The sequence below is a fragment of the Aquila chrysaetos genome, chromosome 20 (genome assembly GCF_900496995.4).
Source record: "Aquila chrysaetos chrysaetos chromosome 20, bAquChr1.4, whole genome shotgun sequence".
NCBI classification, from domain to species: Eukaryota; Metazoa; Chordata; class Aves; order Accipitriformes; family Accipitridae; genus Aquila; species Aquila chrysaetos.
Genome location: NC_044023.1, coordinates 13,633,242 through 13,650,062, shown reverse-complemented (window position 1 = coordinate 13,650,062; position 16,821 = coordinate 13,633,242). Strand labels below are relative to the sequence as shown.

The window sequence follows — 16,821 nt, the reverse complement described above, 5'->3', positions numbered from 1 at the left end:
GAAAATGCTCAATAGCTGCTATACTCTAACTCTAGGACTGTGATTGGAAAAGGAGGGAGAAGCAAATAGTTTGGATTAATTTAGCAATAGTAAAGTGTTACTATTGAACTTTCCTAAATTCTACCCAAATCTTGGCTCAAATCAAACAGCTTCAGATAATTTGTGAGAAGCAGAAGGTGAAGCTAAGTGGGAATAAGACATGAAAAGAGCGTGTGATTACCTGAATGGAAACCAAAGTGTTTCCAGTACTCACAGTAGTTAGTGAGTTGCTTTGAAGAATTTTTCACCCCTTAAATCTTAGTGCTTTGAGGCAGCGATTTCAGCCTTCAAATGAGTAGAGAGCAACTTGCTGCCCTGACTGCAGAATAAATTTTGAAAGCAGTGTGAGTGCAATCTACAGGATTAACAGCCAGACTGGCCATAAAGCAGAAATTGTTCCAAAACAGGTTATTAAGAGATCTCATGATTACTTAACCATGAAAAAGTAGCCTAAAAGGCCTGGGTGGTTCATGGTGGCTTGTCACATTTTATAGTGCCCAGCCAGACCCTGTTTTAAGAATGTGGACACCAACCTCTCTGCTGCAGACAGCAGCGGCTCTACAGGCTTTTGCACACTAAGGCAGACAGTGATGTTGCATCAAAGACTATTTTTCTGTATCCATGTATATGATGGGTCACACGATGCTGTGGCAGGTGGGAAAATGCAGAATGGGCTGAGTGCAAGTAGCATCTGCAGTCACAGGGGACATGGCAAGTTGTATCTTTTGGTCCCTGAGAGCTCATCTCAGCAAAACGTTTTATATTGCTCCATGCTGTCTTGCTTTCCTGCTGCTCACTGTGTTGTAGCTCTCTAAAATATTAATTAGATGAGGAGGGGATCGCCCTCAGATGACCCTGTATAGCTTTGCTTGCTGGATTGGGAGTCTGGGCAGCAGTACAGCCCCAAATCTGTGGGTTTTTTATGGGAGACGTGGTAATGGTGACTCAGTATGGACGACAACTTGAATTGGTTATGTCAGCTCTTACTAATGACATTGAAGACCAATAAAGTGACTCTTAGATCGGTTTGGTATTATTAGTCTTGTTATTAATTATGTAGACATGACAGCAGCATTAGTGCTAGTATTAACCATCAAAATAAAATGGAATTGCACTCATAAATCTCACTGATGAGGAATACATGAAGGATTACAGCCATTCTCCAAAGGAAAGGGGAGGAAATGGAGTGAGTCTGGGGTAGGAGTGAGATGGAGGAGGGGGAAAGTTTGGGAAAGGATACCAGTATGCTGAAGATTGTTTAAAGAAGGAGCCTGAGCAAAGGGGAGCAGGACAAGGTTGCTCCTGCCCTGAGTGGAAAAGGTTGAGTTCTCCTGCATGTTAGCAGGAATTATGGACCCCATCACCCTTGAGCCCTTCTGCCTGCATAGTGCTTCCCCCTTCCCTTTGGGACTCTGCTGCCGGCTTGATACGTAATCTGGGAACCGCTGCAAGGGGTTTCACCATTGCGCGAGGCTGGGACAAGCACCCTGCCCATCTCCCAGGGCACTTGTGAGAACCTTAACACCTGTGAAGAGCACGGGGATCACAAATGGCAGAGACCAATGCAAACTGGGATGAGCACTTGCCAGGAGCAGGCTCCAATTTGGGTGCTGCCCATTGGCAGAGGCAAGGGAAGCAGGCACATCTGTCCTGCCCTGGAGGGGAGGCAGGGAGGTCCTTGCTCAGCAGAAGAGCTGCCTTTGCTCTTGGGTAGCTGAGCCAGCTCTGACCATTGTAAACTGCCGAGGCAAGGCAGTGCAAATTACCTCCTGCCCCAGAGAAAGGTGGAAGAAGTAATATTATGCCTCAGAGGGATGGATGGGAAAGGCACAGTTTCCTGGGGTGGTGTAATTTGCACAGCGCTGCTTGTCTGGGGCAGTGTCTCATTAAAATTTGGGCCTTAATGAGCTGAGAAGACTACATCTGCCAAAGCTTGCCGTTGGGGTCTACTCTGCGGCAGTGCTGACGTGGCCACGTGTGGGTGTGAGAGTTCAGGCCTGGAAGGGTTAACCGAGGCTGGCAGCGGCTGTCGCTGGTGGGCCATGCTCTGCCCTGTGCTGGCCTTTGCATGGGGGCGGTGGGCGTGGGTTGCATCTTGCTCCGTGGGGAGAGTAATGGCTCTATTTATAATGCCTTAAATGAAGTGCATGATAATTTAATTTGTACATCCATTAATACTATCTACTGCAGGGTTTGTTCTTAATTATATCGCTCTAAATGGAGTTTTAGGCATATTAAGAGGCTCTTGGTCCTGCTGCCAGGCACAGCCGTGTCCATCCCACGCATGGTTGCTTGGAGAAGGACCTTTCCATTCCACTAATCTCACTGCCCTGGTTGGAGAGGGCTCCTCCCAATATGACAGTCACTGCCCCAAAATCACCTTTCCTCCCTGAAATGGCCAGGAGACAATCGTGATGGATATTTCCTTGGCATCAGTGTGGGATATAGGACAGTGTTGACTCTCTCTGCAGGGCCCGAGGGCAAAGGGTTCCTGTGGGACCTGCAGCCCCAGGGCCAGGAGCTACCTCAGCTCCCAAAGTTTTCCAAGGGAAGCTCATCCTGCAAATAGGAACTGGGCACCCAACTACCTCTGTAGGTTGGCCCTGGGTTGAGCTGACTGTTAGTGAACTGATAATCTGCCTCTGCCATTGGTTCCCATGGGTATGAGTGGGTTAATGAGCATCTATCTAAAGTCATGTCTGATGGTCTGGTTTACAGCTGAGAAGCCAGCAGTAAAGCATCTGCCTGACTCCCAGGCAGCCTTTCCCAAGCACACAGGGTTGTTTTCCAGTTAGCCTCCTAACTCTGAAAACTGTCATTTATCAGACAAAATGATTCTTTCAAGGAGAGCGCTCTTCTTACCCCCCAGCCATGCCTTGGTTTGCAATGCTAGGATGGCAATGGTGGAAGGGACTCAGAACTCTCCAACTTTGGACATTGCCATAGTCGGGAGATCATGTCAGAGCCTCCTGCACGGGGTTCTTGTATCCTTCTCAGTGATTTGGCTGGTGTCTGAGAGCAGTTGTGGCCCTGGGTGGACACTGCAGGCTGTGCGTTGTTGTCCATTAAAGTCAGTTTAAAAATATCAGAGGGTCATTTTCAAATGTTTAGAGGCTCTAAATTACTTGAAAAGTTTAGAGTCAAAATTTTGAAGTAGGGAGAGAAGCTATTTGCAGGGATGTATTTAGCGGTTGTGCTAAAAATGTCTTGACTAGCCACTTCACCTCACAGTGCCTCAGTGTCTGCAGGAAACTGGGGAAATTACTTGCCTCTTTCCAAAGATGCTGGCGAGAAAGTGATTGCTGAAAGGTGCTGGATAAATGTGAGTAATTATGCAAGTCCAGGGAAGTCAAGGTTCTTTCCTACAGACCACACAGTTATTTAGCGTTTCTCACAGTTGCAGATACTATTTGCTGTCTGCATTAGCTATTTCTAATCTTTGAAATGAAGCCAGAATTCTTTAAGAGTCACTGCTTTTTCTGAGCTGATGCTGACTCTTTTGCCTGAGGAGCATTTGAAATCTGCCAGAATGCATGTATTGTTGAAAACAGAAATTGAAAACCCTATACAGGATCTGCTGCCCCTGTGAGTTATGAGCTTTCCCAAGTCATCAGGGAGAAGAAATGCCTGCTCTTGCTGTCTGCAAGAGCTGTGGATGGACAGAGGCAAAAGAAATCCTTCTCTCTCCTTCCCCCCTCCTGCCACCACCCAGAACTCTCTCTTTGGGTGGAAAGAAGCTTTTGACACAGAGACACGCATGCACACACACACGAGCGCTTTCGTGCCTCCCAGTGACCTGCCTGCTTCTAGCTGTCCCTCCTTCCCGGGGAGCTGGAGCTGCTGAGACAACAGGAGTCGGGGAGATCCCGTCCCCTTTCTGTGGCTGGGAGACCAAATGAATAAAGTGAACAAGGTTTTGAAGATCCTTAAGAAGTCGTCGAGGAGGAGGAAGAGATGGAGAGAGGAACTGAGGGTGGAGGAGGAAGGGGAGAGCCGGGAACTCTGTGACCCGGCTGGTTTGTGCCGTCTGCACCTCTGTACCGGTGGTAAGGAAACGGGAACGCTCCTGCTCGCCCGGAGATAACGTGCCTGTTTGATATCCATTGCTTACGTGACAGGAGAGCTTCCTACAGCCAGCCACTGCTGTCATGCTTTTCAAGGGCTGAAAAATGTTGGTGGGAGAAGCGGTAAGGGCAGGGAACTGGGACTCCTGGGTCTCCTTTATAAACCTTCTCTTGCTTGCGAGGGTGGCATTTTGCACATCTGTGGAATGGGGACAGCAGGGAGTTGTCTTTCTGGTGGGATGGTGCTCCTAAAAATGCAGGGAAAACACGTAGCTCATTGAGATTTTTGTTTGATATGTTTTGTTGCGTTTTGAGGTATTTAAACCTGGATGTTTATTATGTTTATTTGTGCAACAGAAAAGCAATGGGAAATGGACAAATCTAGGTTGCTGTTTTTCTGAGGGGTGTTTTTGTCTGTGAAAATGTGCTATGGCCAAAGTTGGTCTGGACCCAGGTCCGTTCTATCTATCCTTATCTTCCAAGCAAACTATGCTATGGCTGTAATATCACTGAAAATTATTCTGTTTTCAGTCTATCTATAAAAAAGCCAAATGAGAGAAGCCCAGAATGTGAAAAAGGGGCATCTACAGCATTCACTGACATGTCCCCAGCACACTTGAACTCTCTGCCAGTGGCTGTGACCCAGCAGCAGAAGATGTGAAGGGCTGTGCATTGGCCATCGGGCTCAGCTTCCTTCGTTCTGCATTGCCAGCATCCAAAGGATATAAAGCGCTTATGAAACTACACTTAAGACAAAGCTACGCTCATGTCTAATGTAGGTCACTGTTCTTTTCACTGTCACGTTTGGTAGTTTGTTTGCAATAGCATTGTTGCAGTTTTTGAACGTTTTATGGGCTCGCTCTTTTCTTTCTCGCCCACCTAATTCTATTGCGCTCTTTTCTGACCCTGTCCTGGAGCATCTGATGGCCCCGTTCTTACAGGCCTGCGGGTGGCTGGATGGCTTCGTTTCCAGCTGGACACTTGGGGCACGGAGATGGTATTGGACTTGCCCAGGGTTACACAGGTTGGAGCAGGGCTGGACATTGGCCTCTGAGCTTGAGGCCCGAGCCAGTGCCGTGATAAACAACACTGGTGACTAACCTGCTCTTGGCTTCAGCTTCTATGTGAAAAATGCTTTCTGCTAAAAATCTGCATTGCAAATATGGTTCAGATCAAATGGGCGAGTGGTAGAAAGCCAGCAAATACTGAGGTGAAGGTGGTATGCACTGCTCGGACTGTCCTTTTGTGCTTTCGTGTGTAATGCCTTTTTTAATTACCCCATAGCAATCAGGAGATCATACCCTAGCACAACTTGCCATCTTTCTCTGCGACCTGGATCGGACCTAAAGCCAGCCAGCCTAGAGGGTGTTTAACTGGGCTGCCCGTAACTCCAGTGGGATCAAGCCACTGGAGGATTCTTTAGCAACCTCTTCCTTGGGTCCCTCTGAGGTCTCCCTGCTGCTTTCAGTCATAAGATGTGGTGGGAACAGGATAGGCTTCCTAACTGGGTCGTCTTTGCTTGTATGATTTGATTTGATTTCACTTATTCATGTATTCATTCATTCATTCTGCTTCCAGTCGCCCAGACTTTTTCCTGTCTTACCTGCTCAGGTAGTTCAAGAGTCTGAGATGTGTTTTTGACACCATTTTTCCAGTGAAATACACTCAAATATTTTTGCTTAAACTTTTCATTATATTTCTTACAACATCTTTAGTTAGAAATTGATCAACAGATAAGAAAGGAAATTAAAAACTGAAAATATTTAGGTATCAGAAAACAAGGAGGCAGTGGAAAATGTTAGCTAGCCCCAAATTGTCAGTTATTACTATCGTTAACCCTGTGTGTATTTTACTTCATCTTTTTAATAGGCAGTTGTCAGCTGAGAAAGTTCACACCCAGCCCTGGGCTTTCGTGCTGCCTGGGAACCAAGGGTTGAGTTTTACATTCAGTCCACATCCTTCTAACCATCTGCTAAGCTTTTGGGTACTGACCTGGGAGATTGCATGCTTTGGTTGTTTTTTATTTATTTGGTTATTCTTTTTACCAAAAGAATGACGCAGTTCTTTCGAACCTGTAGTTAATGTTAACCTGTACGGGCAATACTAGTTAGATGGCCTGGGTCCATCTCAGCTGGACATACGGAGTGGACCTCTCCCTCTGAGATATGTGTCCAGGCTGCTTAGCAGGGAAAAGAGAGGAATTCATGCTTCTCAACCCAAAATAGACATCTCGAACCCGTGGGATGAATTCTCTGGAGAGCCTGCTCTTCTCCGTTGACTGTAAGGGAAGTATAAGTGACTGACTAAGATGAAGATGTCTCTTGCGGGTTGAATGTGGCTTGTAGGCTTTTTGGGACACGAATGTGTGACTATCTAAGAAAGTTTTGGCTTTACTGCCTGGATATGCTTTAGGTGAAGAGCCCCTCTTCCACAGTTTGTGCTACTCTGTAACAGTTTGTTAGCCTGAGGCTTTGTAAAAAGCTGAACCGATGTCTTTTTTTCCTAAATGCAAGATAGGTAGTGGGTTAATGCCCCTTCTGCCATCTAGACAACAGTGATAGAGATAGATTGCCACAAAAAAAGCATCTGTTAAGGCAAATGGGGAGAAAAATAGTGCATTCCTGCAGTCAGGTTCTCTGCTGGCAGTTATTCCAGCCAGTTATATCTCCACAATAAAATGTAAATGAATGCAATCATTTATTTTGCAGCCTGGAGGCCTAGTGGTATGAAAAGATAAGAGAGCATTTTCCATTGTTTATATGGTAGAGGTGGCTCTTCTGTGTCTGCTGCTGTCTCTCTGATACCTTGGCAGCATTTAAATGTTGCCTTTATTATTAAAAACACATATATAGGAGTCTAATATCTTAAACAGATTAGCATGGTGTTTACAGAAGCGTCAGCCAGCCCCCACTCCCCGTAGGCTCTCGGCATCCGTGTGCCTTCTTCAGGAGCAGTGCACAGAAAGCAGAAATGCCATCGGCTGGCCCAGGACTGGTAAAAAAGCAGTTTGTGCAAAGACAAAAGGCAAGGAGTGATGGGCCTGTAGCATGTGTGGTTGTCGCTGGTCGGAGGGGTGAGCGGGAGGGATTGGGGGACGTTTGCGAGCTGCTCCTCTGGAGGCTGCAGAGGGGGAACAAAGGGAGGGTGGAGAACAATAGGACACAGCAGTGGCATTGGGATAATCTCTGATCGTATTTAGGCATGTTTAATTGGCCTGTCAGTTTTTCACATCTCATGCATTTTCATAAGGATTCCTCTTTGCCTCTTGTTTTATCTTCTTGTAGCTCCTTGGATTTCCCTGCAGACAGTCTCTCTGGATTTGTTTTCTTTGCTCCCCCCATTTCGAAGCAGCACTGAGCTGCCTGGCTTTGTGGTGTGTAAGCAGAAAGGCAGATTCAGCAAAAGGGGTGTTTGGGAAAATCTCACATTATCCTCAACAAAGGGAGTTAAATTTGGTACGGGAGGGGGAATTGTCAGTGATCTAGGTGCACTTGCCATCTATTGTAGCTCTCTTTGCACTGGACTAGGGCTCTGAATATAAACCCATGTCCCAGTCATGTGTAATGCTATGGGGAATTAAAATTTATACTGGAGACTTTTTAATTTCTTTTTTTTTCCTCTGGTCCCTCTGAAAGGTAAGATACATTTATTCTTCTGATTTTCTACCCAGTATCGGCTACTTTAGAAATACAGAGCTATTCAACTTCTAGGTTAAATAAATACATTCAAAGGGAAGTGGCTCAGCCTGTTAGATCATCTGTGTTAAACTCTACCCTTCCATTGCTAAGTGATGCCAGACCTAGTTGCTTCATCCTCCCACAAGAAATCCCCCAGGCACATAATTAAAACCAAGCCATCCTTGTAAAGCCACTGGCTGAGCTCACCAGAATTGTTCCTGCATTTCTTGTGGCTTTGAAGTTCATGAGTGCTGGGGCTTGGAGGGACATGAAGACCCACAGAGACGCAGCCCTGGCAGGCAGAGTTGATCAGGAGCTGCAGTGATTGCTGACGGACTCCTCTCAGAGCCAGTCTTGTCCCACCTGACCCCTGGGGTGAAGACAAACATCTTCAGAGAGGTGCCTGGCCCAGAATGGGACCACACCGACAAAAGAGTCCAAAACTACATGGCCAGGCTGTCCAAAGGGTTTGGGTGCTTTAGGTGACTTTGGGCCCGATGAAACTGGATAGCCTTTCAGAAATGTCTTATCATCAGGATTTGGGGGCTGGTGCTCTGGTTATCATGGGGAAAAACTCATGAGAAGCCAGTGGGGTGTCCCAGACCCTGGGTAGGGAAGGAGATGGGAAGAGCTGCAGGTGGTGGTGGAAGCCAGGGACAGGCGTCTCCCCATTGCTTGCTTTGGAAGAGGCACCTGTACCTCATGCCGGCAGAAGAGCAGCTGCCATAAGGCCCTCTGTGTCCCATCAGCGGGATTGCTTCACATGGCTTTTATGCATTTTGTGATGACAGTTTGGTTTGTGGCAATTTATTGTCCTGCGGGGTTGTCTCCTCTGTTTATATCCCATGGGTCTCGTTGTACAGCAGTAAATCATTGCAAAGCTGATAGTTTAGTTTTCAGCCATAAATTCAGATGCTGGAAAAAGAGATTTGTGTATTCTATGCCTCTCTTCTTTGAATGTGGCTGTTCATAGAGCTCTGTGTACCCCCAGGTGTGAAGAAGTTTGGCATAAGTGGTGATAACTAAAATAGTGTCTTGAGGAACCTCTAAATAAATGCTTGCTTTTTTTATATGCAAATGCAGGAGGTGAAGTGATTTGGACAAGGCTGTACATCAGGAAAGGGGGAGAAACAGGAAAGGGAAAAAGATCCTTTTGGCAAAGCATCGGCACCAGGCTGGGTGTACGTGTGCTGCACTATCTGGTCCTGGTCGTGGTCTGGGGACGGTGCTGGAGTACTGCAAGCAGCAGTCAAGCAGCTGAGGTTTAATGTCCTGCAGGTCCTGGATCAACTCTGAGACCCGGCACCAAGTGTTCTGCTAGTGGGAGCAGTATTGTTGCTGGTGGAAAGGGGAAAACCTAAGAGCAGGAATTCATGTGTGGCTCTGAAGAAGTCAGGGTTAATAACATTGAGGCAGGGATATTTGTAGGTAAAGGCAAAGGATCCTGAGAAAGGTAACAGGCTGGAGACCCTGATAATCCTCTTTCTGCCTGTGCCCTACAGTAGTGAGCGTACTGTAAATGAAGCAGTTATTAGCAGTTATGCTCGTATCACAAGATATAAACTGGTCTATTGAACTAGAAGGAGTTGCCCTTTTTCAACCTTTCGAAGTGATTTCCCTTGTGGTGACCAGCAGAATGTATTTCCTAAGTGGAGTCTGGTGCCCCTTCAAAGCCCCACCATCTCCGATCTCCCTCTTTGCCAACGGGGTCATGGAGCTGCATTATTTATAGCTCCTCCTGGGCACCCCACTTGCACATCCTGCAGTGGCTGCGGAAGGGGGATTGCTGGCGTACACTGGAGATTCAAAGGTGAATAAAAGCTCACGAATGGTTATGGGATCTCTAACTTCCAGCTAAGATAATTGTACAGAGAAAGCCTTTGATCAAACAGAATCAATCCATTGTAACCAAACAAATTTCGCTGTGAAAATATTCTGTTTCAACATTTTCAGCAATTAAACCCTTCTTCATCTGGACTGTTTGGTGCTAGAAATTAATTAGCTGATAATATCCTCTTTAGAATAAAGACAAATGTTTTCATGTCTTTGCTGAAGGCTAATATTTGCAAAAAGAAAAGTAGATGAGTTCCTTAAATCTCTGTAATCTTGCCCTGATAAATATACTTTGTTACCATTAAGGTTTCCACGAATTCTGCATGCCTCTTTCTCACGTTTCCTATAATGCTAAGCACTAGAGAGTGGCTAAATCAAAGCTGCAGGTTTCAGCTTTCAGAGGACTGTAGTGATCAGCTTCAAGCCAGCCCTTCCATCTTGGGTCACCTTTAATAAACACCAAGGAGATAGGTAAGAGTGAAAATGTGTAATGGCACAGATGGTCTTTTTCTTCAAGACCAAGTATGTGAATGCTCATGTGGTTAGAGATGGCATCCACACCTCGCTTGCTTCTCAAGTAGTTGCAGAAGCTGGGTAGTTTAGTTCTTTTTGCAGCCGATCTTGAATTAGTCTGCAGATGAGACAAGCACAGGTGAGCCTGGAGGACAACTGCTTGATTTCCTAGGGAAGGAGAGACGTGCTGAATTCACTTCTCAAAATAATCTGCAGCACTTGCTTTGGCAGCTCTTTTGCAGTTGAATAATAAAAATAAGTAAGCAAAGCCAGGCAGCATAGAAGTTTTAGAAGACTCCAGGCACCATCTTCCCTCTTACCAATCCAAAGCCCCACCTCTAGGGTGCAGCAACAGTGAATTTAAAGCAAAGTATTTTCCTGCTCGTTCACCTGATGATGGGGCCAATCCATTAATAAGGAAATGCAAATAGAGAGTGAGAGTTTCAGGCTCCCTGACTATAAAATGCAGCTTTGATATTGTTTTTAGACATCAACATAAAATATAAGGTATAGGTGAATTGTAGCCTTTGTGAAGGGCTGAGTTTGGAATTGCTAATCAGAGAAATGAACATGGCAATTCTTGGATTAAAAAAATGTAGGCTATTGGGGTAGGTAAGTACTTCAGAAATAGGGATAATAAATGAAGTCTGAAGAGAGTAGACATGGGAGCTAGAGTTCTCAAAGTCTCCCTTGGATGGCAAAAGTAAATATGTCCCTTAGCGGGAAGTATGAAATTGATGGTAAGTGCTTTCAAAATATCACCTGTCAGTGAGATTTCATCCATTTTTAATTATGCCATTATGATGATAATTACTATGATTTAGGCATTTCCCAAACACATCTCCAGTTAATTATGGGTGCAGTCAATTCTTGGAAGAGTGGGCATTGAGCCACCTCTGCGATGGTGCAGCTCTGGGTCTGATAACCATAGGGCTGGCAAATCTGTACCTACTGTCAAATGGGGTAAGAAAGTCAAGCCTTGTCTGAATGGAAAAATGCTTCAAGTAGGAAAAATTAATGATGAGTTTTCAGATGGATGTATGCATTTAATTAGGGCTGGGCTTGGTTCCCTACTCTGCTGTTGGCTCCCAGTCCAATACTGGGCAAGCCACCGATGGGCAAGTTTTCTGCCAGAGTAAACTGCTGTGGCTGTTTTGCAGACAAGAAACCAATGCCAGTTGTATGCGGCAGTGGATGTGGTCATTAAATTTGATGGTGCACAAGAATAATTTAGCTTGATGTCCTGTAAAAACACAGGCCAAAACCTTCATCTCTGTATCACTAGTAACTTGGACAAGACCAAGGCAAACCGTCTGGTTGGTTTTCTGGAAGGCAGACACCTGGTTTTGATTTAAGGAGACCAGAACGCAGATAACGTGCTCTTTCCCTAAGTAATTTGTTCTTGTGAGTGAAACACCTTTACTGCTATTATTTTGGAAAAGGGATCTGTCTATAACAGTTTGAAATTGAGAGGATCGTACTTCTCTTGGCTCATTCTTTCTCTGTCTCCTCAAACTGCACTCAGTATGGTATGGGAACATTTGTACAATGCAGGCAAAATGAGCCCCCAGATGAGATCTATATAAGCAAACACAATATTGGTACAGTGTGTTTAATGACAATAACAAAATTCAATTTCATGGGTCCTTAAGAGCTCTTAAACACTCTGATATTGATTTAATAATTGTGTAACTTCGAACTTTAAATCTTTTGCTTAAAAAAAACAGTCGTTTTTTACTGGGTGCTAAATCAGTAACAGCAAGTCTACTAGCACAAACATGCTATTTAAAAAGGTACATATATCTCCTGGCAGAAACAGTACTGATTCGGCATGATTATTTTAAATTTCCCAATATAACATGTCTAAAGTGAGGCTGTTTAATTTCAAAGCTAAGCTGCATGTTGCAGTGACCGCAGGTTTCCTATCACCCTTTTTGGGGCCGAGAGGACTGATGGTGCTCTGTAACTAACAGTGAGATTTGCGTATTATCTTTTAACTGTGCTCACAGTAAAAGACTGCAGCTGGCACTTAAACTGGGTAATGAGAACCTGTTTAAAAGGGAAACGACTTTTGGCCTTTGGCACACTAACTTGTCTCGGGCTGTTACTAGCTAATTGCTTCATTAGCACAACAGCAATGTGAAATACAGTGAGAAGACTGTTGGGAGTACATACATGAAGGCATAGCGTGACCCCTGTCTAGGCTAGCATCTGCACTCAGCATTTGCAAGAGGCTTTTGTTCGTTCTTCTAAGTAAATTGGCAGTCAGAGCGAGTGGCAATACAGCACTTGGAGATAAGACTATTTTAATTTCTTGCTTCAGGAGACTCAGCTGTCTCCTTGGAGAGACTGATGCCTTGTCCATGGATTTGCAGATTGAACAAACATACTGTACCATTTAATTATTAAAGAACGGCTTCAGCATTTCCTGGCAAAATAAACTATGGTCTTAGGCTGAATCCCGGCAACAATTTTCTACCTGCAAGACCATGCTTCTTATTGTGGGCTACAGGCAGTACCACTTGGGTCACTACTCTTTGGGATAATACAAGTCTTATAACCCCAGTTCCAAATGTGTACATTTTCATACAGTTAAGTAGCTGCTGTTATTTACTATTATTGCAGCAGCACTTCCAAGTAGGGACCTGGTTTCTCTTATGCTCTATGTTGTGCAGAAGCAGGAAAAAAAGTTGGGCTGAGCATTAAGCACCTGTGCTTTTGGTTTGCTCTGAATGCTGGTAAGTCAGCATCACCACTGAAATATTACCAGGGAAGAATGTAAGAACGCTTTTTACACGTGAATTGTTGAGAAGTTCTTGTCAACTGATAAAATAATTATAGTAGGAGGAGATGCCTAAGTAATACTGATAGAGCTCAAGTTGGAAGCTCAAAAAAGAGAAACATAGATGTGAATGTTTAAATTAGCTGCCTTCTTAGCTTTGGGACATAATCCAAATGCCATTCACCTACTTGAATTGCAGAAAAGTGCCCATAAAATCCTACACATTCAGCCTTCCTGCCAATCTGGGGTGTGAATTATGGAGAGGACAACTAGGAAGACATCATCAGCATGTAGCTTTCGCCCCTAGCCTTCACTTGTCTTTAAATCATCTTCCTTAAATTCTAGTCTCAGTCCAATCTAGATACAAACCATTAGCATCTCAGTGGTTTGGGTTGGAGGTGTAGTCCCCGTGAGTGTTACTTTTGGAACTGTGGGACCGTGGTGCTTACAAACAGCTGCATTCACAGTCTCAGCAAACGCGATGGTGAGAACTGGGCATTTCTCCAAAGAGCCTCTTGCTGGTTTCTTGCAGCTGATGCTACAGAGGGTTGAGGGTCTGGAGAAGTTTTAGTTCAGGGAAATAATTGCATATAGCTAAAAATTAAGCATGGCATTTCTTGTGACATGGCCTTCTGTGAAGCGGGTGAGTTTGTAAAAAGTTGCACAGAATGTTCAGAGCGTGTGTCAGAGAAGTCACCCTTGGATGCAGAAAATAAGAGGGGCTTTCAAAATACTGAGGGTGAAGGTTAATGACTGAAGCCTGTTTGTCTACTTAGCTGAGCACAATTACATGACAGACTGTCACCTTTGTAAGTTATTGTCAGGGTAATTAAACCTAATAGTGCCACATCAAACTTTCCCCCATGATGTTACTCGGTTGGAGGCTGTGGCATTGCACTGGGAAAGCCGTAGCCATGCTAATTAGGACCAAGCTAGGTACTTGTAAAGCATAATTTAGACCATTTCCTTTTGGGAATTGTCTACTAATCGAGCATGGTTTCAATGAAACAGTTCATTGTTCACGCTGTCACCGAGATCATTTATTAAGGGTAATCAGTTAAAGCAGCACAGGTGTCAGTGTGGGCAGAGTATCTTCTCCCAAAGCTTTGTTATTGACAATGTCAACACACGAGGAGAAACAAGCTTTGCCAAGCTGTCATTTTGACTCCCCCGGCCCCGAACTAACAGCATTTGTTAGCAGCATATTTGATTTAACAGGCACCGAGAGGCAATGAACTTGGAGCCTGGGGTCTGTTCGGTCGCTTTGGGGAGGGGGTGAGCACCTTCTGGCTGCTGGCTACCCCGGTGCTGCTCTGCTTTACGCAGGGGATCTGGGTATTTCTGAGGGAATTCACGCATCAGGAAGGAGAGCTTCATCGCTAACACACAGCAACTCATGAGTCCATGGGATATCTGATTTTTATAGATCAGCTCATCCTGAGTTTTGTTCAAGGCATTGCTGTATTGGATCTGTTGTTTCAGCATTGATCTGACTTCCTATCTAAGGCAGACTTTTTGTCTCCAAATGCTTTAATGCCACATTTGGCTGATGTTATTTGCTTCTGTGGCTCTCAAAGAGCTCCCAAACTGTTAGGGGGAGATCTGTTGTCTGCTAATTGCAATGGCTTATCTTAACATGCGCTGTGGCATTAATATTTTTGAGAGATACCTTCAGTCTGTTGTTGGCCAGTCTTTTTAACGTCTTTTTACTGGACAGTTATCCAACAAAGTCTGTTTACCAAGGGCAAGATTTTAACAAAGTGCTGTAGTAAGAAGGCAGGCTGTTTCATACCTTTTGTTACTGATACCTGAAATTATTTCAATGAGACTCTACTCATATGCTATTTATAGAGCGAAACCATCTGTAGTGAACTTTGTTTATCTTGCTTTCTTTTTAAATGGAAGATGTACACTGGTTAGCCAGTTTAACGTTGTCTGATCTATAGTGATGATAAAAAGCCTGTTACCCCAGTATCTGGTAATATCTGTTTTTACTTTTTGCAGACAATGTGCAAATAAAAAATGAAAAGAAAAAGAAATGGCTGCCTTTCCATAGAAATCTGCATTTTTCTCCCCAGAACCCGTTTTATGGTTCTGCCCACTGCCTGTTCCTATAGTCATACAGAATTGAAGCAGATATAAAGTAAGGTTGGAACATCCTTTAAACTAGCGAAGAGAAGATGAAAATAATCTGAACAAATTCACAAAGGCAGTATTTTCAGTATTTGTAACGTTAATGCATTCAACCATAACTATACCTGTTAGTAAGGAAATACTGCCTTTTAAAATACATTTTAGTACAGTGTGTAATTTTCAGGATATGTATTAGACACACGGGATTTTGCATTATTATTCCTGAGGAACAAAAGAAACTGTATGGCAACTTCAAGGAAAAAATTAACTAATTTAATGTGAGCTCTACTTTGAATAGTTTCTGCTCCTTTAATTTTGTTCTGATACATATTTTTAAATGTTTACATGAATAGAAGACTGTTTTTTTCCCTACCATTTCTCCAGTTCGCTATTATAGAAAAAGTGTAATCATTGCCACGCAGATAAACACAGCAGTACATGCATATATTCTGAATACTGTATATTCATTATTCACACAGTGTTTTGCTTTATTTTTCTGAAACTCGGTGTATATCTATTGTCATTATCCTCTTGCATTATTTGCAATGGATTCTATGGCTTGGCAGAGCCACTTCAAATATCAGACATGATAAATGGTAATAGATTTCCCATTATACAAATACTTTTTTATCCTCTTAGTTTAATTGCTGCATTTCTCACTCCTTCTATTGTGCACTCTTGATGACCAGTGTCCCCACAGTCATTTCCTTAGCTGAAATGAGGATTAGATTTATATGCGGGAGAGCAGAAAACACACTTGTTTCAGTATCAAAGAGAAACAGCTGTGTTTTGTTTGTGACTGGAATTTCCTCTGAGGTAAAACCAATTGTCTTGGGACACCCAGGCAATTCCCCTGGCTAAAGAAGTTCTCTGAGCCTCTCAGAGGAGGGTAAATAGGATCTTAATATTCAGGTTTATGTCTGAATATGCTTAAATCCTAGTGATGAACCTAGAGAGAGGAGGAAACGGCATGGTTCCTCTAGCCTTATTTGTAGACTGGTATTTCAGCATCATGAAAGCAGGCAAAATCTGGTGCAAAATGGTATTTTGATTGGAAAAGCATATAAATTCCTCTGCTACAGCTCCAGTGAAATTAATTGCAAATGCACGTGCTCAGTAGAGGTGAGACAAGAAAAAGCAACCTGGACAAGCAAGCAACTGTGTGTGGGGAGCTGGGGATCACTTCTCAGGCCGTCTCAGAAATTGAACATTTGGAGCTCTGTGTGATCTGAGCAGGCTCCCTGGGCTCTTGCAGCTGTGGCAGAAGCAGGAGGAGAAGCCCTGTTGCCTGGCCCCGGCCCTCAACCCGTTGCCAGCCCCATGTGCATGTTTCTCATGCAACACAAACATTCTCAGGCTTTTTGTCTTCTGTATGAGGCTTTAAACACATACATTACATCTAAATTTATCTCTACTTAATATACACGTACACACCTGTCAGTGCTTTAAACTCTGTATTTTAAAGAAAACAAGATGGAGTCAAGAAGATAATCTTTCGTGCTGTTACATAAAGATTGATCTCTAAAGCACGGAGGGTTTATTAAGTTTTGAGGGTCTGTAATTGGAATTCTTGAATTTGAAATTTGGTGTTGGCTCCTCTGGGATTGCCATTTGTGCTGTGCTGCTAACACTGCCATGCGTTCAAAGCAGCTCTCTTTTAGCCCTTTCCTTGCTGGAAAGCTTTCTGGGTCAGTCTGTATTACGTTTTCCTTTGGTTCCAAACTTACACCTTTGAGTTTGAATTTACAAAACTGTGCAGGTGTCTTACCAGCCTAAAAAG

At 44.0% G+C, this 16,821-nt stretch overlaps 1 protein-coding gene across 8 annotated transcripts in view; it reads left to right on the top strand.

The window, feature by feature from the left end:
• Window positions 1-16,821, top strand: part of GRIP2 (glutamate receptor interacting protein 2) — a 303,102-nt gene that overhangs the window by 146,558 nt on the left and 139,723 nt on the right. The window contains exon 1 of one of the 8 annotated variants that reach the window (XM_029995970.2): window positions 3,822-4,085. The exons of 5 other annotated variants lie outside the window; for them this stretch is intronic. In XM_029995970.2, coding sequence (XP_029851830.1) covers window positions 3,935-4,085 — 151 coding nt within the window. In that variant the 5' untranslated portion in view covers window positions 3,822-3,934. Of the gene's footprint in view, window positions 1-3,821; window positions 4,086-4,162; window positions 4,227-16,821 lie in introns of those variants that run through there. 2 more of the 8 variants (XM_029995971.2, XM_029995976.2) reach the window with 2 other exon arrangements.